At 37.2% G+C, this 25,169-nt stretch overlaps 1 protein-coding gene and 1 non-coding gene across 7 annotated transcripts in view; one reads left to right on the top strand and one right to left on the bottom strand.

Moving 5' to 3' along the window:
- CYP39A1 (cytochrome P450 family 39 subfamily A member 1) overlaps positions 1 to 25,169 on the top strand; it is an 89,828-nt gene that overhangs the window by 27,339 nt on the left and 37,320 nt on the right. For all 6 annotated transcript variants that reach the window (XM_038554247.1, XM_038554244.1, XM_038554242.1 and 3 more), the window contains one exon: positions 3,483 to 3,573. In XM_038554247.1, coding sequence (XP_038410175.1) covers positions 3,483 to 3,573 — 91 coding nt within the window. The remainder of the gene's footprint in view (positions 1 to 3,482; positions 3,574 to 25,169) is intronic.
- Positions 6,615 to 6,720, bottom strand: LOC119874332. Its single transcript, XR_005368203.1, has one exon. It is a non-coding gene; the product is annotated as a U6 spliceosomal RNA (small nuclear RNA).

Here is a 25,169-nt window from a genome sequence, read left to right as displayed (position 1 = left end):
AAGCCATGTGGTATGTTGGCCACTTCTTGTTTGATGCATATTAGTGAGGATTTCACATTAGCTTAAGCTGCACTTACATTATTTGAGGAATTAAAGGGTAGCCTTTTTCACATATTTGTTTTCTACTAAACAGGAATATTCAGCCCATCTCTAATGATAAATGTGGCCATTTTCTTTGTTTCTTCTAACAAATAGAAGTAAGATATTTTAGGTATTATTAAATTCTCCTTCCTCCTAAGTGAAGGCTTTGTAAGTACTGATAGTCTAGTTTCTTTTCATGTGTTGTAAAACTGATTGGGTGAAAGCAGAAATAGAAATTCTGGTCTCTGCTCAAACGTGTGTCAGCCATATGTACTTCATCTGGCACAGGCAAATAAAAATTTCTAATCCTTTCTCCTTCTTTATATGCCTCTGATATTATGCCCTGATTTCTCCTTACATAGTTTTCTTGGATACTGATTAAGCTATAGCAAAATTAAAAGGCAAATGTCAGAACAGCTCCCAAAGCAGCAACAAAACAGCCACTCCTGTCACAGGATTAATTTTCAAGATCTCATTAGAGAGATCCTCCAGAAGAAAGGGACACAAAGCCCCATTGATCTGACTCAGGGGAAGTCAGTTCTTTGGAATTTGTTCCTGGCACTTGCCTGAAAGGATTTAAATCATTAATTTCAGAAAGAAAGTGTCTGATGAAAGTTCCATCTTGCTGGCTCTTGTTGGCACCTCCAAGAGACAGCTGGTGTGCAGGCAGAGACCCTGGAAAGGCTTTAGAGTCAGGCACAAGGCCAAATCCCAGTGCTGGGTGACAAGTGAACCAATTGTTTAACCTCTCCAAACCTCAGTGTTCTTATCTATAAAATAGGATTAATGTTATCTACCTCAGAGGATGGTCATGAGCATTGTATTTTTAAGATATGGAATGTGGCTCACAGTCCCTGGAACAAAGAAGGTGCTCAATGTCAGATTTTGTCTTTTATAAAAATTAAGGCCATTGTTGCAGCCGTTGCTTTCAATGGCCCATTAATAATAAACTGCCCTGACTTCCAAAACAATGCCTCAGGGTAGGAGTAGCCACTGCTGTCCAGCTTCTATGTGATCTCCCGCCTCTGCCTAGAGAATAAAAGCCCTGCCAGAGGGACAGGTGATGGGACCTGCCCTTTCTTCATGCCTATGTCTTCTCTTTTCTCCCATTCTGGGCTCTGCCTCAAGGCCCTTGGAACTCAGAGCTCGGGCTTCAGATAGGCTTGGGACAAGACAGGTCTCCAGAAGGCTCCATTATGGTTGAGGTGAATTTTGGTAGACTAGCCCAAAATATTAACCATAATTTGCAAAATCATTTGTATGGGAAAACCATTTCCAAGTTCCAAGAGATTCCTGCCAAATAAACTTTATAGGAACATTTTTTCCAGAACCAGTCTCACTGCTGACATTTTTATCTTTGGTATTGTTCCTCCCAAGCTCTTTCTGAATCCTTTCAGTACTGACCATAACCCCCACCCCACCCCACCCCACCCCACCTTACCCTCAGCTCCCACAGCCTGTGTTGTCTGTTACACCCATTGCCTGCACACTGAGTTCTTTTTCCTCCTGACTGTATTTCATATCCCCAATTAGACATGAAAGTTCTTTGGGCAGGAATGATATCTGACACATATTTGTGTTTACCATGATTGTAGAAGACTAATGTGTTATAGAGACTCCATCAGTATTTGTTAAGTCTTTCTTTGCATGGAGGAATAATTGATGCTGAAAAACATACCCGCTTCATCTTCTTCTATAAGATCAGGGGTATCCTCCTTGTCCCTTCTTTCCTTTATTCTTACCTCTCCAAAAGGATTGCAGTGGCTGCTTGTGAAGTTAAGTGAGCCAGGTCCCTCTTCCCCTTCTTGAGTGGCCCTCGGCATGGACTTGATCTCTTCGGCAAAATACTAATTGGCACCTTGGGGAGCAGTTTTTACCTGGGCATGCACAAAGATCTCAAGGTCATTTATTCTTGTTTGTTGTTTTGGTAATACATGTAAATTTCGTATTTACTCATTACTGTCTTTTATGTGACTTTTCTTTTTGAAAAAGTAATTGAGTTTTTTACCAAATTTAAAAATGATATATAGCACCTTTGTGCAGCCATTTATAATTTAGCTGAATTCCCTGTGTTCATTATAAAAAATAAGTATTACCCAATTTTTGTGAATCTTTAAGACTCTAAGCACTTGTTAGTATAATAACTCTGAACCGTTTTTGTACAACTGAAAATCTGTGTGCTATCACTAACCTCTCTTTCCCCCTAATAAGAACTCTGACCCTTTAAATAAGATGAATTGAGTATGGAGTGGTTATTAATTAAATCCAGTAATTTAGCACTTGTATCCATAGTTAGTAGTAGAAGGGGCCTGAGTGGGTAGACAAGAGAAGAGTGCTTTCTGAGCCTGTTTCTTCTACTGTAAAATGGACTGGATGATCTCTAGGGTAAGTCTTTGGTAAACTGGATAATGCCACAGAAGGAGGCTCTCCAGGCGGTGGTGGCCATGCCATGGTTCTCCCATTCACTCTGTTTATGTACACAGTACCACATTTACGCTGGCATTGTCAGGTTTCATGCCCCGGGGGGGAAAACCATGAGGAGTATGAAATTTGGCTTGCTTGAGGGCTTCCCTTCAGACAGTTGCTCTTCCTTTTTTGACCACAGAGGGGAGTATTGGGATTATTTAAAGACATTTAAAGTTGCCTCACAAGAGACAAAAAAAACTTAAGTGTTTTAAATATTAAGTATTGTCTGAGTCTTTCAGGACTGATTTTCCTAGATGAAATTTCTTTTCCAATACATGTTTCCAGAAAAGACAAAAGGGAAACCCAAACTTCTTTTATTGATTTTATATAGGTTCCTTTGTTGTGCAACCTAAAAATAGAAGGAAAAACACCTCCCCAAGTTAGTGGAAAGTTAATTTTTGAGATGTATGGCAGTATAATTTTACCTTGTAATACCACAGTGAGGAAAGATATGAAACAGTTTTCTTTGATCTAAAGAGAATTTGCAATGATAAATAAATGATTTGCTCATTTATTTCTATTTCATGAAAAGCAAATTTTAAAAAATATTTTAATTTGGATAAACATTTTAAATGTCATAATTCATTGTTTCTGAATATTTAATGTATGCATATATAATATTTTATAACATGCATTTGTAAAAAAATCCTGCCTCATTTTGTAGCAAAGATAATTTAATCTGTATAAACAACAGAGTTAAACTATAGTGACAGAATAAAATTATAGATTTGACCTCTCAGAGGTATATATAACATCTCTCTTGTACATAAAATCTAGTGGTTTTCAAAAATTCTCTGTACTAACATGGTTTTAAGTTTAATTTAAACATTTTCCTGGTTTCTTTTCATGTTTATAGCTAATACTACAGATGCTTTTATTCATTTTCAAAGAAGTTTGTATTGTTTGATTCGTGTTTTTTGTTTTGTTTTTTTAAGGTTGCGTTCTGGACCCTTGCATTTGTCCTCTCTCATCCCAGTATCCACAAGACCATTATGGAAGGCGTATCTTCTGTGTTTGGCACAGCAGGTACTAAACCTGAATTCACTTACATAGTTGAAGAGATATCTAATAATGTGTGCTTGTCACGTGTAACAGGCAAAGCTAACTGCCCAGAAACTTACAGAAATTAAACAGAATCCAAAATTGAACACAAGTTGTTGTGTGTTTCAGGGTATAAAATGATCGGGTACATTCCTAGAATTTAATTACTGTCCTGGATTTCAGAGGTTGTCTAGCCTAACCCTAACTTTAACTTTCCAAATCATGAAATAAATGCTGGAAAGATTGTGATTTGCCTAATGTCTCCACTTTAAAAAATATATATGTGTGTGTGTGTGTATATATATATGTATACACACACACACAGACTTTTTCTTCAGATCACTTGCCCCTCAATTATTTTTGGAACTCAAGATTTTCTAGATTTTGTAAAAAGTAATATGGTGTATATATGACATAACACAGATGTCAGGTAAGGTTTTGTCATTAAAGCAATTGTTTTAAAAGTTAGAGATTTGAGGGATTAGAACTGTAGATGAGGATTGCTACCTTGCATTTTTTTTTAGTTCAAATTTGGACTCTTCAGTTGTCATCTGTTTTAAAAAGCAAAGATAGGGATGCCAGGGTGGCTCAGTGGTTGAGCATCTGCCTTTGGCTGAGGTTGTGATCCCGGGGTCCTGGGATCAAGTCCCACATCAGGCTCCCTGCAGGGAGCCTGCTTCTCCCTCTGCCTGTGTCTCTGCCTCTCTCTCTCTCTGTGTCTCTCATGAATAAATAAATAAAATCTTTTTAAAAATATATGAAAAGCAGAAATAAGCTTGAATGCAGAGAGCATTCAACTACTTATTTATTTAGCATGACTTGACCTGTTTGGAAGTAGCATCTTTGAAAAACCTAAATATGTCAAATTGTGTATTCTGATATAAAAAGAATAATAAATGACTTGGAAGAAAACAATATACTGGTAGGACAAAAGATATGATGCCAATTAACAGCTCCCCCCACCGCATCATGATTGCTGAGAATATTTTATTTGAAAGTTTTTCTTTACTTTCTACTGCTTCTTATTGAATTAAACCAAAAAGCAAATTGGGTTGATCAACATGACTATCTAAACCATACTGTCTCTGAGCCTTGAATCTTATCTCATAGAAATGGTGAGGATCGGAATCACTGAGTATCAACAATGCTGATGAGTTAGATTCTGGTGATACATTAGTGAAGTAAAGAGAAAACTACTTACCTTCATGGAACTTAACCTCTACAAAGCTAATAGAAATGTGCATGCCTGCATGTCTACAGATGATAAAAGGGAATACATCCTTGATTGTTACATATCCGACTTTACCATTTCTTTTTTAGAGTCTTCTCCTCATTTAGGGTTCTCCAAAGTCCTGGTCTTTAGGAAATCAAGAAGTAGTTATGGGATCACGGAGATAATGCAGGCAGCCTGTCTAACCCAAAGGTTACAACAGAAGTGCTACATTCATTTGAATGTCTTTAATACTTGAATCTTGAACTCTTGAACATAGTTCAATGGAAAAAGATGAAACCTTTATTCTTTTTCTACAGTCTAGTTTATTTTTAGAACCCACTGTTCTCCCCTGACAGACAAATGCTCCTTCAAATAGCAATACCAGTGCAAAAAGTCCATACGTATAAATGCTTTCAGTTTATGATTCTTGCAGACTTGAAAACAATTTACATAAAGTATCATGTTTTTTGCTGTGTTTATACGGAAGCAATTTAGATCAATTCATGTTTAAGATGTAGCTCAGGAATTTAGATGTGAGAGGAGGCTACTCAGTCTTTGGAGGTAGATATCAAAGGAGATATCCATGTGCCCATACAAAGGATCTTGTCAAAGAAATTACATTAGAGTGCATGGAATAAGAACCTGACTCAATATGGCGATTCTCCCATTCTTAATGCTTTATAAGATCACCTTTTCTTTCTAGGAGATGTGTTTAGTGACCTAGACACTTCGCCACATCTCTGTGGCCTCAACAGTCACCACTAGTCTGTTCCAGGCATGTTGCTCAACTTTCTTATAAAATAAGGCTAAGGGTAAAAGCTGCTATTGAATAATTGGTCCTTTGTGTCTGGCTTCTTTCACTTAGCATAATGTTTTATTTTGTATCATGATGTTTTACATTAATTGATTTTCACACATTGAACTGCCCTTGCATTCCTGAGATAAATGCTATGTAGTCATATGATATAATACGTACAATTTTTATGGATATAAAATATCTATATTGTATATGTATTTATATCCATAAAACACATATAATTTTTATGTTCTTGGATTCAGTTTATTAGTATTTTACTAAGGAAATTTAGGAATTTTTACATCTATATTAATTAGGGATATCAATCTTAAGTTTTCTTATGTTCGTCTGGGTTTGGAATCAGGATAATTCTGACTTTATAGAATGACTTCAGTAGTATTCACTTATATTTCTTGGAGAGTTTGCAAAGGATTGATGATGCTAATCATTCCTTAATCATATGATAGATTCACCAGTGAAGTGATCTGGTGAAGAGATTTTCTTTGAGAGCAGTTTTTGATTAATTAAATCACTCTACTTGTTACAGGTCTATATTTCCTTTTTTAATTGAAATATAACTGACATTGTATTAGTTTTAGATGTACAATATCATGATTTAATATATGCATATGTTATGAAATTATCACCACAGTAAATTTAGTTAACATCCATTATCACACATTTATGATTTTTTTCTTTTGATGCAAACCTTTAAGATCTATTTTCTTTTTTTTTTTTTTGCCTTTTTTAAAAAATATTTATTTATTTATGATAGTCACACACAGAGAGAGAGAAAGAGAGAGAGGCAGAGAGACATAGGCAGAGGGAGAAGCAGGCTCCATGCACCGGGAGCCTGACATGGGATTCGATCCCGGGTCTCCAGGATCGTGCCCTGGGCCAAAGGCAGGCGCTAAACCGCTGCGCCACCCAGGGATCCCAAGATCTATTTTCTTGTCAACTTTCATATGCATAATACAGTGTTGTTAACTGGTCACCAAAGCTCTATATTACATCCTCAGAAAAATAGGGCCACTGAATGAATTTGCGTGTCTTCCTTACTCAGGGACTATGTTAATCTTCTCTTTATTGTTCCAAATTTACTCTGTGTGCAGCCAAAGTGAGAATTATCTACTTTTTCTTGGGTCAGTTTTGTAGTTTGTGTCTTTTTTAAGTAATTTGTCACCTAGTTTATTTAACTTGTTGTATATAACTGTTCATATTATTGACCACAATCTTTTTTTATTTCTGTAAAATCACTAGAAAAGTATCTCCTCATTCATGATATTAATAATTGTGTAATCTCTCATCTTTTCATGGTCAGTATAGCTAAAGGATCGTCAGTTTTGTTTTCAAAGATTTTATTTTTTTGTATCACTTTTCTATTTACTATTTCATTTTTTTCTGTCCTCATCTTTATTTATAATTTATATCTTTTTACCAATACTTTTTATTTTGTTCTTTAAACATAATTTTTCTTAAAGTCTTTAAATGTATTTAAAATATCTTAAAGTCTTTTTTTTTCTCTTTTTTTAGTAAGTCCAACATCTGTTTTTTTTTTCAGGGAGTTTCTACTGATTGCTTTTTCCCCTGTGTATGGTCTCTATTTTCTTGTTCCATGTATTATTGCATATTTCTCATTGCATGTCTTGCATTTTTTTGAAAACTGAATGTTTTAAATAATACAATGTGGCAACTCTGAAATCAGATTCTCCTTGTTTTCCTCAGGATTGCGTTGCTGCTTGTCACAGCTCTTGTTTGTATGTTTATTGACTTTCATTAACTAATTCTATATATTTTATATTATCATGTGTGGCCACATATGTTTCTGCTTGGTTAGTTTAGTATTCAGCTAATAGTTGAACAAAGGTTTCTTTATACTAAGAACCAATAAGACTCTTATATTTGCATGTTTTGGATTTTGTTTGTGTATTGGAGCATGCCTTCAAAACTTAACTAGGCAGTTGGCAGTGCTGCCTTAACTTTCATTTCCTACTCGTATGGAACCTCAAGGTCAGCCGTAGGTCAGACCTTAGAGCCTTCTTAGGTCTTTCCTGAGTCTGAATGAGGCCCTGGGTGTTTGTGCAGTGCTACACAAGTGCACTCATTTCTGTATTCCCAGGAATACATTGGACCTTTTCAAAGCCCCTAGGACATCTCATTCCCTGGCTATTCAATTTTAATCTTTTGGTTTTCCTGTTGTTTGTCCAAACTGTTATCTATTGCCTTGGGTAGCTGGAAAGTTAATTATCTTTAAGGGTTTCCAGCCACTACCCATGGGGAAAAGACTTTTTCCACTGTATGAATTCCAAGTCAGGTCAGATAAAGATAGTCTTATAAGTGGGACCTTCCAGGGAACTGCCAGACAGGTCAAATAATGAGAATTCCCTAGGAATGATGTTTTGAAGAGTTCCAGTCTTATTCTATCCCCTCTGCTGGCTGCTGGGCTGCTTATTTGCACTGTGGTTATAGGCTATGGTTTTTCAAGGCTACCATGGACCTATGGAGAGAGGGATGGGAATAGGGCAAGTTAATTATTAAGCTTGCTCTTCTTACCAAGATTTAGTCCTTTTTCTTGGATAAACATTCCCTGGGTTGCTGCAAGCCTTTGGTTAATTCCCAAAATTCTGAAAAAGTTGATTCTGACAATTTTTATCAGATTTTCATTGATTTTAAAGAGAGAATTTTGGGAGTCCTTAACTTCTGCCATTTTTGCTGACATTACCCTGAATCGTAAGTTTTAAAATTTCTTTTTAGGAAACTTTCCAGATTAATTGTTAACCCTTCATTCATCTGTTTATTTAGTTGGCCCTCAAATATCTTTTTGAGTGCCCATTATGTCAAGGCATTGTGTGAACTATCAGGGTAATGAAGATGATCCAGATGTTGTTCATGGTCTCAAGGAAGTTCATGAATGAAGTGCATAAATGAAAACAGATTTGGAAGTATCAGAAGACGTTAGGAGAGAGAAAGGAACATTTACATAGTTTCTTTGGAGATGTGCACCTGCCGATGAATTCTGCAGGTTTTCTGTGCTTGGAACCCTTTTCCTTGTTTTTGTTCATTTTTTAGTCAGCTTGAATGTCATTTTTGAATATAGATCTTTTAGGCTTGCTCTGTCTGAAGTTACTTTCCCTAACTCTGCTCTTAGAGATTAGATTCTCTGACTCTCCTCACTATTTCCTTCATAAGGATTATTTTATTAGTCTGTCTATCTATCTATCTATCTATCTATCTATCTATCTATCTATCTATCTTCTGCTTTCTTCATCAGAACAGTCTCTCCAACAGCAGGAGCAATGCTTGTCTTGGTCTCTATAGGATCCCCAGCTGCCTAGAACCCAAATTACTCAACAATTATATTCTGAATAAATTTAATGAACAAATATAAAAAGATATTAGATGAATGTCTTAGTTTAGTTTTCATTTGCAGCTTTATCACCCATCTCTCTGGACAGTTGATATGAAATGAGTATTTTATGTAAAGAAATTTTGCTCAGTTTCTGCCCCTAAGTTTTGAGTTAACAAAACCCTAGTGTTAGCCAACCTCTGATTGTGCTTTGAGACTCTCAGCAGTCTCAAGTCTAGGATTCCACAAAAATGGTAACGAATGCTAACATGTCTCTTGGGTTCTGAACTCTATAAAACATCTTGTTGATTATGATTTTATTTTATCTGTTGATCTTGGGTGAAATATACATTATCAAATTACTGAGGATCTGATGAAGAATATTTTGCTTTGCTACAGAGTTTTTGGGCATAATTCCTGGAAATTGGTCATTCTGTTTTAAATTTTGATTTGCAGATCACTACATATTATTTCAGTTGCCTGTCATAACCTCAAAAATATAGTACAAATATAGAGGTCAGAATGCCTGGATTCAAATCTAGTCTGGGATACTTACAACTGGTTAATTCCTTATTCAAGTTACCAAATTCTTTGAGCCTTTTACCTCTTTGGGCAAATGACAAAATAAGAATGCCCATCTCATGGAGATGGATAAATAAACTATAATGGATAATAATGGATAAAGATGGATAATAAACTAAGGAGAATATGGCACATGTAAAATACCATGATGGTCTGTCAAACTGTAATTGTTTTATGAATCTTAGCATGACCAACACTGATATAACCATATTGGTTATATGAAATTTTATAATCTTGCCATATCATGAAATAGTGACTATTATGACTTTGAGTTTTTCTACTTCTAAATATTAATCAGTGTAGCTTTTTAAAATATCATGGTTTTCGGGCAGCCCCGGTGGTGCAGTGGTTTAACGCCGGCTGCACCTTGGGGTGTGATCCTGGGGACCTGGGATCGAGTCCCATGTCGGGCTCCCTGCATGGAGCCTGCTTCTCCCTCTGCCTGTGTCTCTGCCTCTCTCTGTTTCTCTGTGTTTCTCATGAATAAATAAATAAAATCTTTAAAAAAAATTTTTTTTTAAATATCATAGTTTTGGGGGCATTTGAGTGGCTCCATTGGTTAAGTGTCCTACTCTTGATTTTGGCTCAGGTCATGATCTGAGGGTCTTGAGATTGAGCCTCCCTGCCTGGCCTCAGTGCTCAGTGGACAGTCTGGCTGAGATTCTGTCTTTCTCTTTCCCCCTGCCCCTCCCCACTCTTGTGCACATGCATGTGCGCTCTCTCTCTGTGTCTCCAAATTTTTTTTTAAAAAATTTAAATATCATAGTTTTCTTGAATGTTTACAGGAATGATTGAATTATTTTATATCAGCTGGCCATCCCTTTAAAGGGACTGAATGCAGCAGAAATATAGCATGAAAGTATTTCTAACATCATCCTAGGGGGTAGAAATAATAGCAACAATAATAGCTAACACTTAGATAGCACTTAAAAGTACCAGGCCCTGTTCCAAGTGCTCTTCTTATTGACTCACTTAATCCTTGAATCATCCCTCCTAAATGTTATTATTTATCCCCATTTTAAACATGAGGTAAGTGATGTACCAATTAGGTAACCAACCAAGACCACACAACTAGTAAGTCATAGAACTACAATTTGAACCAATATTGGTTTGGCTCAGGATTTGATAATACAAATTACCAAATCTTATTTCAAAATTGTACTCTGAATGCCTGAATTAACATGCTGAGGTCCAGTTTCCAGCTTAATTCCATTCCAAGTCACTAACATATTAATCTTCCTAAAGCTCACTGCTAATTATATTACATGTGTACTCAGAAAATATTCCTGGAGTAATGTTCATACCCCTGAGCCTGAAACCATAGCCTGATTATTTGATCCACCTTTGCAAGCAGTGTAATAATCTAAACAAGGTGGCCTCTTGAATACCCTCTAAAATGTTCTTCATTTTCTTTCTGTTATGCTATTTAGTGTAAATGTACCACTAAATGTGATTCAGTTTTGATGCCTTTAGAGGACGTCACACACAAGTAAACTTGTAGATTAGAAAAAGTATTTTCTAAACTATGTACTTCATTCTTAAGTCAAAAATTATAAGTATCATGTTCATAACCAAGCTGATTTCTAAAAAAAATATATTATAACTGTCAGGACAGTGTAATTTTCCCCACCCCAAAAATGGTGGCTGATAATAAACACCATAAAAGATAGCTGGTTTGTGGTTCGTGTGTAGAATCATCTTTCCTTTTTGTGTACCTATGCCTTCTTCTGACCAAGGACACCTGAACATGTGGATCTCTAATTAATGACCTCTGAGGTTCTCTTCCATTAATCATCAGTCCTTTGGCAGGTTCAACTTCTCCACTGGCTTTTTCCCCTTGATCTATTGCGTTCAGGTATTCTGTACTCAGTATCATCCAGTGGCTTTACATTTCACTCAGAATAAAATCTAGAGTCTTCATGTGACCTTGGAGGCTTTTTGTCATCTCAACAACCTCATCTCTGTCACCCTGCCTCCTCTTTATTTCATCTCAGCCATATCCATTCATTCATTGAACAAATATATTTTTTAAAGATTTTATTTGTGTATTCATGAAAGACACACAGAGAGAGGCAGAGACATAGGCAGAGAGAGAAGTAGGCTCCTAGCAGGGAGCCCAATGTGGGACTTGATCCCAGGATCCCAGGATCCCAGGATCCCAGGATCCCAGGATCATGGCCTGAGCCCAAGGCAGATGCTGAACCACTGAGCCACCCAGGCACCCCTTATTGAACAAATATTTATTGAGCTCCTATCATGTGCCAACAACTATTTTAGGAGTTTGGGATATGCAAGAAAACAAAAATTACTTCCATTTTGGTGCTTACATTCTGGTAGGGGAGACAGACAATAGCAGTGTCCACAAGAGCCAAACTATGGAAAGAGCCCAGATGTCCTTCAAGAGATGAATGGATATAAGGGGATCAGGTGGTAGCATTCAGTAGCTGGATCAGAGTGGACCTTATGGCAGGTGAGATTCAGGCAAGGACTTGAAGATGTTTAGAAGTTAGACAAGTATCTAGAGGAAGAGCTCGTTGGGGTCAGAGGCCACAGGTGTGGCCTCACTGTGTTCTCACAAATTTTCTTAGATCAACATCATCAGTGGCATTTTGTGGCATTTTATTCAGAGAAGAATGTGAGCATATTTCTAACAAATGAGAAATAACTTGATTTACCATATTAGGACTATATGAAGAGGAGATGTCATGGCTTTCATTTCCACTGACATTTTTCCCTTCTTCTCTTGACAAGCGTATGCCTAGTCCTTCCTAGTTTCCATCCCTGCAGGAACCTGCTAGAATCATGGCTTCCAGACTTCCATTTTCACCTAACCTCTGCCCCCAATGCGTGGATATTTCAGATGTAAAAAGTTCACTGAGGGATGCCTGGGTGGATTAGTGGGTTAAGCATCTGACTCTTGATTCTGGCTCAGGTCATGATCTCAGAGTTGTGAAATCGGTCCCTGCATTGAGCTCTGTGCTGGGTGTGGAGCCTGCTTAAGATTCTCTCTATGACTCTCTTCCACCCTCCCTTTCCAAAAAAAAAAAAAAAAAAGTTCAATGCAAGGTGATAGCAGTAGAAAATCCTGGTGGATGTGTCTTCTCTCCCTCATTTGAGCCCCTCTTTCCACCACTGGATATCACAACCCTTCCCCTCCTGTGGCTCCACTCGCTTTCCCAATAGCTGAACTTTGTCGTTCCTACTTTCTTTTCCACGTTAGTCACTCTGGTTGCTCCTATAATTTATCAGCAAGGTTTCTTAGAGGCAGCTACAGACCCTAATTATAGCTGATTTAGTAAAACACCAGATTATTAAAGGTGATGAGTTCACAGAATTTATGGGAGGGTTGGACAGCCAGGCTTGGAGGAGACACCGCCTGAAATCCTGCTCCAGATCAGGCTTCAGACCTGGTGTGGCCAGCACAATTCTGCCACTAATGCTAAGCACGTTGTGGCCATGGGCACAAGATGCTGATGACCGTATGTCTTAGGAAACTTAATCCTGCAGAAATTGCAGTCGCAGGGATCCCTGGGTGGCGCAGCGGTTTGGCGCCTGCCTTTGGCCCAGGGCGCGATCCTGGAGACCCGGGATCGAATCCCACGTCGGGCTCCCGGTGCATGGAGCCTGCTTCTCCCTCTGCCTGTGTCTCTGCCTCTCTCTCTCTCTCTGTGACTATCATAAATAAATAAATAAATAAATAAATAAATAAATAAATAAATAAAAAAGAAATTGCAGTCGCTGCCAGAGAAACCTTTTTCAGACTCCACTCCTTTATATTACTAACTCTTGACTCAAAGCCTGGGTTGGTTGATCTGAATGGCAATCTTTCCTTCATGGAAACATCCTAGCTTCAAGAGTGGCAAGGAAAGCAAGAACCTGGTTTCCTGACTCCATGATGGCAGGCAGGCTTCAGTTGAAACATAGGATTCAGACATTGCGTGGTCAAAACTGATAAATATCAACATGTATGGGTAATATATCTTTACATATGTTTGTGAGTATAGGAAATTATCATATTTATTAGATGACTGTATCAATATACTTTTATAAATATAAATACATTTCATCAATATAACCATGTACTTTATATCTGTATATATCTATGTACATGTACCTATGCATCCCTTACCTGTTTCCAGGTGAGATGACCCCTTGCTAATGGATTCCAGGAAAGCAAAGTACAGCTGTCTTCTCACTTTTCTCATGAAACTTCATACGTATATGAACTATGAATTTTAAAAAACAGTGCGATCATTAACTGACACACCTTTGTGTTAACCAAAGACAAGTGTTCATCTTCTTTATCTGTTTATTTAAAAATTTGCACACTTGCCATTCGAACCAACTTGCTGTATGTGTTTTGATAAACAAAGGGAACATTTTTTTTTTCTTAATCTCTTCTACTTCCTTTTTTTTTTAATTTTTATTTATTTATGATAGTCACAGAGAGAGAGAGAGAGAGGCAGAGACACAGGCAGAGGGAGAAGCAGGCTCCATGCACCGGGAGCCTGATGTGGGATTCGATCCCGGGTCTCCAGGATCACGCCCTGGGCCAAAGACAGGCGCCAAACCGCTGCACCACCCAGGGATCCCTGCTGAACTATTCTAAGAAGAAAACTAAATTATTCATATTTTTACTTTAACATTAAACTACGTACTATGCCATATTTGATTTTATTTAGGTATTTGCTTTTTAATGTAAATGTCATTCCATTGACCTACCGTGATGATTTACTTCTCTTTTTTATTTTACTTAAAGTGTAGGAATACATGTTGATATGCTTCTTGCATTTTTAGCTTCATTACTTTGTATTTTCAAGATAACTACTAAAGGACTACTGGGTCATAAAAGATTAACCAGCGCAGCATAAACAGTCAGATTTATGGGCAACTGACCAAAAGCAATCTCAGGCATTAACATTTGGGTCCTGTTTAGACTATTATAAAGCAATTTTACTTTCTAATTCTGGACTCCCATGGTGAATGTCTGCCTGCCAGGAGAGGGTCATTCTATCTTAAAAATAAAACAAATAAGAATGCAGCTGAAATTTTTAGATGGTTGTATTGTCCCTTTCTACCTATTCTTTTTAATCTAGGGGAACATTAACAGCTTTTTTTCCATTCAGTTTTGCTGTGTGTTTATTTAAAGGAAAAATTAATACAATTTTTATGTCCATATACAAGGAACCGAATTAGTTAATAGAAATGCACCTACATAGAAATGATCCCTGTATTACATAAAGTTATCATTTGTGCATTGTAAAAGGTACATTACCAGATTTTCATTGGCTTACAGTCAGGAACTTGATTCATGAGTTTCATTCTGGCCACTCACTAATAGTGTGACTTTGGATACAGGAGAAAATTTGCTCATTGCCAATCATTCTGTTGTGATTTAGCAGCAATCCTGACTGGAGATGCACTGACACTGACACTTTTGAGTGGCCAGATGCTATTATGTGGTGACATTGACTTACATGGCTACATTCACCATACACTGATGAGAAAAGATTCTGTCTCTTTTTCTAATTATAAATAAATACAAAAAACTAGCAGAGTGATAATTAAAGTTCTACCTGTGGTGATGTCTAGGCAAAGTCGATGTTGTTTGTATTATTTTAATTAGTTCATCAGTTTTACTTCATTGCATTTAAACATTTTCATTTATTCTTGAAACCTTATGTATAGTCACTTCTTACCTATATTATATTATATATTATATATATTATATATTATATTACCTATATTATAATTTGTATACAACTTCCCTCCACTTGAATATACCTCAATACTATATTGCCAACCAATGACAACATTCTTGGAGGATTCCATTCATGACATATCAAAGACCTAAATCCCTCCAACTAACTGAAGAAGCTTCCTCTCATATCCCCTCTGCAACCTGCAGAGTTTGATGACTGATAGTCAACGTTGTATCCCTGATAGATTCTTAGCTCTTTGTTGCCCAGAATATTGAGAACAGAGATCAAGTGGCAGAGCCAAGGGCACTTCAATGGAGTCATGAATAGAAGAAAGTGATCTTATTACAAAATTTAACTCCCACTGGTTGCTTGACAATATGCACTTAATACGAGGTTTTGGAGGCTGTAACATCATATGGGAAATTTCTTGGATAGCCTGTTTTCCTTTGCTAGCCCAATTTTTATTTTTATGTTTTTATTTAATTTCAATTGACCAACATATAGTATACCCTTAATTTCAGATGTAGCGTTGGATAATTTGTTAGTTGCATATAACACCAGGTACTCATTTGGGTGATATCATGCTAGCCCAGCTTTTTTAAATACTGGAATGGACCCAGCAGACATTCAGTTATGCTGGAGTTTTTCACAAACTGTTTTTTATTCATCAACCTTGAAGACCATACATCAATTACCTGAGAAAGTATTTATTAATGCAGGACATCCCATCTGGAACTCTTCTGTTCCATTCTAAACATATAATTTGTTGCCTTCTTTTCCCCTTGACCTTAAAGACAAGATGGTCTCACTTTAAAACTCACAACTTGTTTCCAATCCCCTACCTGAGACATAAAAGCCAGTGTGAAACCTGCACACGAGATTTCTGGCCCATGAAAGATTTCCCAGGTGGCTATGTTTCCTCTAGCATTTTCTGCCTTTCATACCTGATGTGTGTCTTCTGATGCTCTAACTCAGGAGATTGTATGTGAAGTCACTCTCTCTTTTATTGCCTAGCTTCAACAGGCTGAAAGAGATCCCTCAGATAGCTGTAAATAATTTGATATCCTGTTCAAATTTACAAGCTTGGAGACAGGTCCTACTCTGGTGCATCTCATTTTATTAAGTCTTCTGTTATCTCATTCGGTGGGCACTGCTCATCTGCTTTATTTATCCTCTACATTTTTCATTCTGACGTGGCTCTTTTTTCAATGTGTTCTGTTAGAGGATGATTCAGGAATTTGGATAATCATTCTTCCCCTTTAGAAAATACTAAGGTAAAGGCCTTGAGGTCGGTTTGACATCTCTCCAGAAAACATCATCTAAAAATTCAGAATCCTTACGTAGAGTTTACAAATAAAGAGTATTTGTAGGTCAAAATATATTTAACATTTTATCATTTACTGGCTCTTGTTTTCTTTAGTCAATGTATCTCCCTTATATTTACTATCAGTTGGACTGTGTCTTTTATTCCTTGAAAAAGTCACTGTAATCATAAAGCAGGCTTCATTTCATATTCCAGTAAATACGGAAGTTGATAACCTTTTTTCATTATTCGAAAGAAATATTTCTGGAAATAACACAAAGTATTATTTTTTCAGAGAAGAATCATATAGTTGACTTGGTACAATGGCATTAAACTTTTCTTGAGGGACGCCTGGGTGGCTCAGCGGTTTAGCTCCTGCTTTCAGCCCAGGGCATGATCCTGGGGTCCTGGGATCAAGTCCTATATCAGGCTCCCTGCAAGGAGCCTGCTTCTCCCTCTGCCTGTGTCTCTGCCCCTCTCTGTGTGTGTCTCTCATGAATAAATAAATAAAATCTTTAAAAAAAATTTTTCTTGAAATGATAGAATGGGGGCAGCCCAGGTGGCTCAGTGGTTTAGCACCACCTTCAGCCCAGAACGTGATCCTGGAGACCCGGGATCGAGTCCCACATCAGACTCTGCATGGAGCCTGCTTCTCCCTCTGCCTGTGTCTCTGCCTCTCTCTGTCTCTCTGTCTCTCATGAATAGATAAATAAATCTTTTTTAAAAAAAGATGATAGAATGGGATTTGAGGTATTTTTATATGTGTATGTAATGGAAGAAAGGATGGGGGGGGACCTCTGTCTGTTGGTTATCAACTCCTGGTCTTACATCAGTAATAATAACCTCTTTTATCAGTAATAATAACCTCTTCTATCAGTAATAATAACCTCTTCTAAACAACACTGCATTCCTTGGTATCTTTCTTTGTAAAAAACATATATATTTATTTAATTTACAGAAGGAGCAAAAGCAGCAGGGAGGAGCAGAGGGAGAGGGCAGGTTCCCCACTGAGTGGTGGGCCTGATGCGGGGCTCAATCTCATGACTCTGAGCTCACCACCTGAGCTGAAATCAAGAGTCAGGTGCTTAACTGACTGAGCCACCTAGGCGCCCCCTCCTTGGTATCTTTCTCAGTCCTCTGTAATCACTGCCTCCTTCAAGGATAGTCAGTCTATGGTTATAAATGTCAAACTGAAGTCACTGAGCAGAGGCTGCTTCCAAAAAGTTATTGCTGCTAATGTTTCAATAGATGACACCCAGAGTACGGTGCACTGGTTATCGATGCCAGAGCAGGATTCTAATAAGCGCTCTGCCCATTGCAGCTTGGTATCAGAGTCTTTAGGAAAAACACAGTGCAGTGAACAACACTTCCTTTACATAGAGAAGAGACAGCAAACTCAGCCTCGGTAGTAGATATAGGTCCCTCACAGCCAGTGGATCTCTCCCTAGCTTATCCCTCCTGTGCTTCAGTAGGAGGGATCTTGTGCCCTCTCCCCTTGGAAGGACAGATAAAACAGTGAGGTTGGCCAGATGCCATAGGTTGCACATGCTTTAAGCAGAGACAAAGGGGCATTCACTGTGCCTAAAACAAGGGAGGCTGTTCCCACGCAAGGTGGGACCAGCATGGCTGTGTGGGCTCTTTATTTCCTGGTGAGGAGTACTCCAGGCCCAAGGCTCTTTCTTATGCAGCTAAGTTGAAGTCCAAAGACTGGATGCATCAGCCTGGCTTTCCCATTGATAGGAACATGCCTCTTTGGTAATAAAATTTTATCTAAAATCCTTCAGATGCCAAAACTGATGTTTACCCCTAGAAAAATCAAAAGAACCAGAGCTGGAAGCTCCAAAATCACTCAGAGTTTGGAAGAAGCTGGTGGCTAGAAGGAGAAAGTGAAGCTGTGGTTTGCCAGCCTCCAGCCACAACCCTAAAACTCCTAGTGCTCACATTCCCAGAATCTCTGGACAATCTCTCAGAGGATTCTTTGCTTTCTCATCTGTATCTACTACCAGTGCCTTAAGATGCCTTTTTTTTTTTAAGCCTTCCTTTTTATTTGACATCTGTCCTTCCTGTTCATTTAAGTGGTATTTTTCTTGTATAAAGAAATTGGGTTAGGACATGACCTATATAGAGGACTTATAACATTTTATAAAAATATAGTTTTAAAAAATACAACCTAAATAAAGAAAAAAGCACACATGTTCCTGGACAGAAAGATTTAATTTCATGAAAATGCTAACCCTTTTCAAGTTCATATGTATTTAGTCAATTTTAATGAGAATTCTGATGGATTTGGGGTGCATTAGCTAAATGACTTAAATATTTTGTATTTAAAATGTAAATAAAAATTACTGAAATTATAAAATGGTAATATGATATGTCCTACCAAATATTAAAACTTTTTATAAAGCTACTGAAACAAAAAAGAACATAATTGGTAGAGGAAAATTGATGAGCACAATCCTTATTTATTTTCCTTTTGCCAACAAGCAAATTCATGATATTTCAAGACTAAAAAGAAAATTATAAGAAAAAAAAATCATTTTAAAAATTGTTTCACATTCTTGAGGCAAAAGTTTGAACTATCAACATTTGTGGGGTACCTGGAGGGCTCACTTGGTTGAGCATCCGACTCTTGATTTCAGCTGAGATCATGATCTCACCATTGTGGGGTCGAGCCTCTCATCAGGCTCTGTGCTGGGTGTGGAGCCTGTTTGGGATTCTCTCTTCCGCTCCCTCTGCTACCCCCCACCCTGCTCACTCACATGCTCTCTCTCTCTCTCTCTTAAAAAAAAACTATCAACATTTACAATGAATTAATATTCTAGAAGCCTACAGCTATTGGAGAAACTATATCTATAAAGAATTTATAGGAAACTGTGGTGAACTAAAAGCACTTTGTAGACTACCATATACTTCATAATCTTTCATCTACTCTCATTTTGCTCTTGATTTTCTGTATTACATTCAAACAAATCTTCATCTCACTAAAAGTTTCCAGAAATCTGTAACTAGCACATTCTTACTACCTTACTGTTAAAGGGTCATCTGATATAGAAACCCATTATAAATAGTATTATCTATTTCAGGACATTTTATCTACTCTTATTCTACTTGAGATATGCTAACTTTTCCTAGTGAATATAGGTTTCTCCTGGGAAGACAAGAGCAATTTTGTCAATCTAAGAAAATATTCCTGGAGTAAATTAGAGGCTAAAAACTGAATTTTTGAACATAATTTATCCTATTAAAGTTTTTAAAATTCCTGAAGTGAAGGAATGGATATAAGATACTTCTTTTCCCCTCTAGGATACTGTAAATTATTTATTAGTTCTCTTTAGTTTTGGGTCTTTTCTGTAAAAACTGATCTTTTTTTCAGGAGCTTATCTTGAGGTCCCTGGTTGAGAAAACATGCCAGAAAACTTGTTTCCTGCTCTTATTTTCTGTCAGCAATTGATGTCAGTGCTTTATTATTTTTGAGTAGTTTTAGAAATGCTGTATTCTTTTCAAAGCTGTTATATAATTTCCCCAAATAAATCTAAAGTGAACACTAGCATTTGTTATTTGATATTTCATTTTAAACAAATCATTATAAAGTTTGGGAAGCAAATTTCTTGATCCCATTTTGGTAGGAGTCATTGCTCAAGGTTATTACATGGGTTTCTTTACTTTTCAACCTTTGCCTCATGTATTTCTGTCCCAGGTTCATTGTCCTTCATGTGTACTGTGACCTTTTGTACACACCTGAGCTTCAAATACTTTAAACAAGCAGCTCCATGAATATGAAAAGACAACATTTGTGATCTCCCAGCATAGAAGAGCAAACAGAATTGAGAATCCATGCTTTCAAAAGAAAGAGGTGGTGGACTGTGTAGGGATGCATTCTTTATGTTTGCGTGGGAATTTATGATCTGCTTTTCATCATCTTTCCAAGTGTCCCTGGGCAGTAAATACGCCTGTTTTTCACTGTGGAGGAGTGCAGGGCCTCCTCAGTATTCAACCCCACTTTGCAACCCTACCTTCTGATTCAGACTCCTCAGAATTATATCTCAGAAGGTCTGAATGACTCAGCAAATGCCTGCTGTTCGCCTTCATTTCTGTCAAAACCTGGATTATTTCCCCAAAATTCTTAGTTAGATCTTTATGTAATGTTATTCCTGAAGTATAGAAACAGAATTTTTATATTTTATGTATTTGTTTACTTACTGTTTTTGGATGCATGCGTGCGTGTGTGTGTGTGTGTGTGTGTGTGTGCATAATGAGAAGGGGCTTGAAATATTATGGAGTCAGAGAAGCTACAAAGAACAACTGACTTTAGTGATTCTGTTTGAGTCACGTTCCTTTTTAAGTCCAAGAAATCATAGTTTTATGATTAATTTTGGAATTTAAGTTGCTTTTCTTTCTCCCTGAATGAGCCCTACTCATCTTCCAGGCTTAGCCGAAAGCCTAGCCTTAGGCAAGAGATGAACACCCCTGCCGCTTGCATCCTCTCTTGTGAAACTAATATTATCATAATTTATATGCAGATATTGTTTTGTGTCCTTGTGTGCAAACTCCTTTAGGGCAATGACTGTGTCTTTCTCATTCCTTTCTTCCCTTTCTCCTCTTAAGGGAACTGGTGGGTCACTGTAAATGGGGCAAGGGCTTTCAAGAATGGACAGAGGTTTGAAAGCAGCTCTAGTATGTTCAAGCTTGTCTCCTAGGGCACGTTATCTCTGAGGATTGATAGCTGGAAGGTAAGTACAAGGAATAAATGAAGTGGTCCAAAGTATTTGTGACATTAGATGGTCAGTAAATTAGTGTTATTCTCTTCCTGTCTGTTACAGCATCTATGGTAGGACTGCACATAATAGATAGGAAGCAAATTTATTTTGAGTGAATTAATGGCTAAAGTAATAGAATTCCAATCTATGACACCTGCTTCACAGGTATGATTCACTGTGTTGTAACATGCTTGCCATGATGCCTATGGAATCCCCAAACCATAAATATTTTAGAAATGTTTTACTGTTTCTGCATAGAAAAATCGTCCTTTCTTTTATTTGGTTTCAAATATCCTAAGATGTGGTTTGACCTTTATTGCATTTATGCCAAGACTTAAACAGATGGTTTCTGAATTTTACCCCTAATCATCCATAGCTTTTTCCCTGGTTGTCTTCTGTACTGGTCCCAGTCTCCGTTAAGCTCTAGCTCTTTTGATGATTACCTTGGCAATCTTCCAGTGAACCGTCTATTTTTAGAGTCAAAATGCTGGGAGAACAAACCACAGATGTGCATTGAAATATGCACAGTATGGGTACAGAGTCCATTTCTAAGAGTTATAATAAGAAAAGTCTTTAACCTAATGCTGTTGTTTCAAAACTTAGCATATTTCCTTTTCTTTTCCTTTATCTGGTCCCAGAATACTACCTTGTTTGTCCAACATCATACTGGGTTTTGAAAAACTAAAAATATTTTATCAGAACATCTATTTTCCAAGAGTACTCTGTATCTCTACATTTTGTTTAAAAGATTATTAAAGAAGACAATTTAGGTGATAAAAACAAACCTTATTTACTACTTCATGAAATGGACCATCTCCTTTTTGCAAAATGGGATGGGAGGCAGGAAGGTTTTATAGGATAAAGAATAAAGAACCAGTAAGAGACAAATAGAAAATATTCTGAGGCCACATAATCAACCTTGTTTGGGTGAAAAGAAACAAGAAAATAATAAGTATAGAGCCTAGACATGGCTTAACATTAGGGGATTGGCCAACTGGAATGTGTTTCTGGCCAAGTGGAGCATTTACAGGAACATGAAAGTTATCTGAGTTTCTGAGCAGGAGCAGCTCCATCTTGGACCTAGAAGGTTCTTTCAACAACTTATATATCATATTAAACTTTAAATATTATTTTGAACTCAAACTTTTGTTTCTGTTATATAATACAAAACATTTTTGCACTTTATAATTCAATTAGTTTAATAAGGAAAATATTTATTTACTTATTATTTTTTAAAGCTGCTCAGAAACTTCACTATTCTTGGAGTCCAAACTCTTTAGGCCAGAATTATGCCTGTCTTATTTTTTTTTTAATTTTTATTTATGATAGTCACACAGAGAGAGAGAGAGAGGCAAAGACACAGGCAGAGGGAGAAGCAGGCTCCATGCACCAGGAGCCCGACATGGGATTCGATCCCGGGTCCCCAGGATCGCGCCCTGGGCCAAAGGCAGGCGCCAAACCGCTGCGCCACCCAGGGATCCCTGCCTGTCTTATTATAGGTAGGTCACTTTGTAAACACAGAGATCTGATTTTTAATACAAATCCTGGCCCTTGGTAATCATCTATCCTTGATCAAGCAGAAAAATATTTATTTTCTGTACCCTATAGCTGCAGTAAAATAGAAAAAAAAATAGAGGGATTGTTTGTCTAATGTAGATTCTCTAAATAGAGAAAATACTTTAAAAAAAAAAGATTTAAAATCTGAATTGTAGGTCACTGTGAATTTATTTGTAGCATCCATTTGACAAGGGCCATCTTGGTTTTCAAGATAAAAGTGAAATTGGTCCAAAACCCTTCTCTGTGTTCTAGGAATCACAGAGAGGGAGGAATGGAGGAGGCGGCAAGAGGTGGAGGCTTCTATACCTCCTGGCTCTTGTCTTTGCTGATTTTTCATTTCCCATTCTTTTTTCCCTTCTGCATGTTTTGCCCCTTTTTGGTGTTGTATTGCCTCACTGAGTATCACCCAGGTCTTTATTTCCTTAAGTGTTAACATAAAGCTATGTCTTGGCAAACTTTTCAAAATATTAAAAATATGGAACAAGGAAAGAGAAAAATACATTCCAGCCAGAAACAACTTAAAATTGAGTATTTGACATAAAGTTGAATATTCTGTTCTTAAAGGTCTTATCTACCATTGCTCTAAAGAATTTTCTTCATATTAGGTAACCGGTCACTTGCCATGTAGCTGGGTCCCTTCTCTCTCCAATCTCCAGCCTTGTCTTACTACCTTGAAGACTCCAGCAATTCTAGTTCTTTATTTCCTATGCAGAGCCACAGACTCTCCCTTTGTCTCACCAAGGACATTTAGGCTTTGTACCATAGGGATTCATCTTTTAATGCATGCCATTAATCAGTGGTTTTCTTTACTTCTTTGTTCCTTTCTCTTTTTTTCTTTTCTGTTCTCCCCTTTCCTTTCTTGCCTTTTCCTTCCCTCTTTCCTCCCTCTCTTCCTTCCTATCTTCCTTCCTCCCTTTCTTTCCTCAAATATACTCTAAAAGAATTTGGGATCCCCTTATGCATTTTTAATTTGATGTATAAAATTTATTATCCCTCATTTCAGTACTTCAAAGGATATCATTCGTGGTATATTGCTTCATGCTTTTAGTCTGTTTAAAATACTTAGTTATCAAAAATTATAGATTTAGTTTGCTTAGTAATGGAAAATGACTGCCTTATAACCTAATTCCCTAAGCCAGTTCCTATTATCAAATTAATCAGCCAATCCAACTTGTTTTCTAAATGGAAAAGGGCTGTTTTATTTTTGTTAATTCAATTCAAATAGATATGTTAATATGTGTTAGTCTGATACTTATCTCACTTTTGAAATCTAAGATAGACATGTGTGGTCAAACATGCAAACAGGCTATATGGTTTGTATGCAAGGGCTAGTGGACAGAGATGAAATAAGACCTGTCTGCTTTCAGTATTTCTTTTCTGTGCCTGCTTTGCTTTGCTTTCAAGGGCTTCTCCTTTAGGTATGATATGTTCTCTATTTTCCCTTTTGTTTGGCACTCAAGAGATTTTACTGCAGAGAAAATGCACCAGTGTGAATATCAAGATGACTGAGAAGCAAACTCTTATCAAGTGAGGAAAAGTTGATTATATTAGGGAAGTAGGGAAAGAGAACTGAACCACAGCCTTTTCTAACATAGACCAATTTTAGAAAAACATAAATAAGAAGTATCAGAAAATTGTTTTCTTTAACATAATGGCCCTTGGAGGCCATTATAGTACAGTATATTTTAAACAAAGACATTTCTTTTCCTAAAAGATAGCTTCTCTTTTCCACACAAAGCAGCCATATATTACGGGATTATTCAGATTCTGTGCTAGCCATTGTCCACTTGACTTGGTTATATAAAAGACATGCGTAATAAAGATCACACAGAATTTATAGTACTTGTAAAATTCAAAAGCTGGAATTACACCAGACTTCTGAGCAATAGGAAGTACAAAGAGGAGGATGCCAGCAGCTTTTTCCCTTGGTGCCTATTACTCAGGAGTTGGCAAGCGTTTTCTGTATAATGCCGTATAGTAATTGTTTTAGGCTCTATGGAACATAAGGTCTCTGTCACTGCTACTCAACTCTGCCATTATAATATGAAAACAGCCCTAGACAATATATAAACAAATGAGTGTTGCTGTATTCTAATAAAACTTTATTTGCAAAAATAAATGGCAAGTTGGATTTGGCTTGCTGGCCATAGTTTGCCAGCGCATGCCCTTGGCTGTGGCTTCAAATAAGGGAGAAGAAGAACAGGACCTAAATATATGGCTACATGCAAGCTCAAGTCAATGACCTCCAGAAGGTACACTGGCATTCTTGTTCAGATGAAGATAGTATCTTTTACCATTTAAAAATGATAAAATTTTGAGCCAGTT

This window comes from Canis lupus, chromosome 12, assembly GCF_011100685.1.
Source record: "Canis lupus familiaris isolate Mischka breed German Shepherd chromosome 12, alternate assembly UU_Cfam_GSD_1.0, whole genome shotgun sequence".
In the NCBI taxonomy this organism is placed as follows: Eukaryota; Metazoa; Chordata; class Mammalia; order Carnivora; family Canidae; genus Canis; species Canis lupus.
This window is presented reverse-complemented; position numbering and strand designations above follow the sequence as displayed.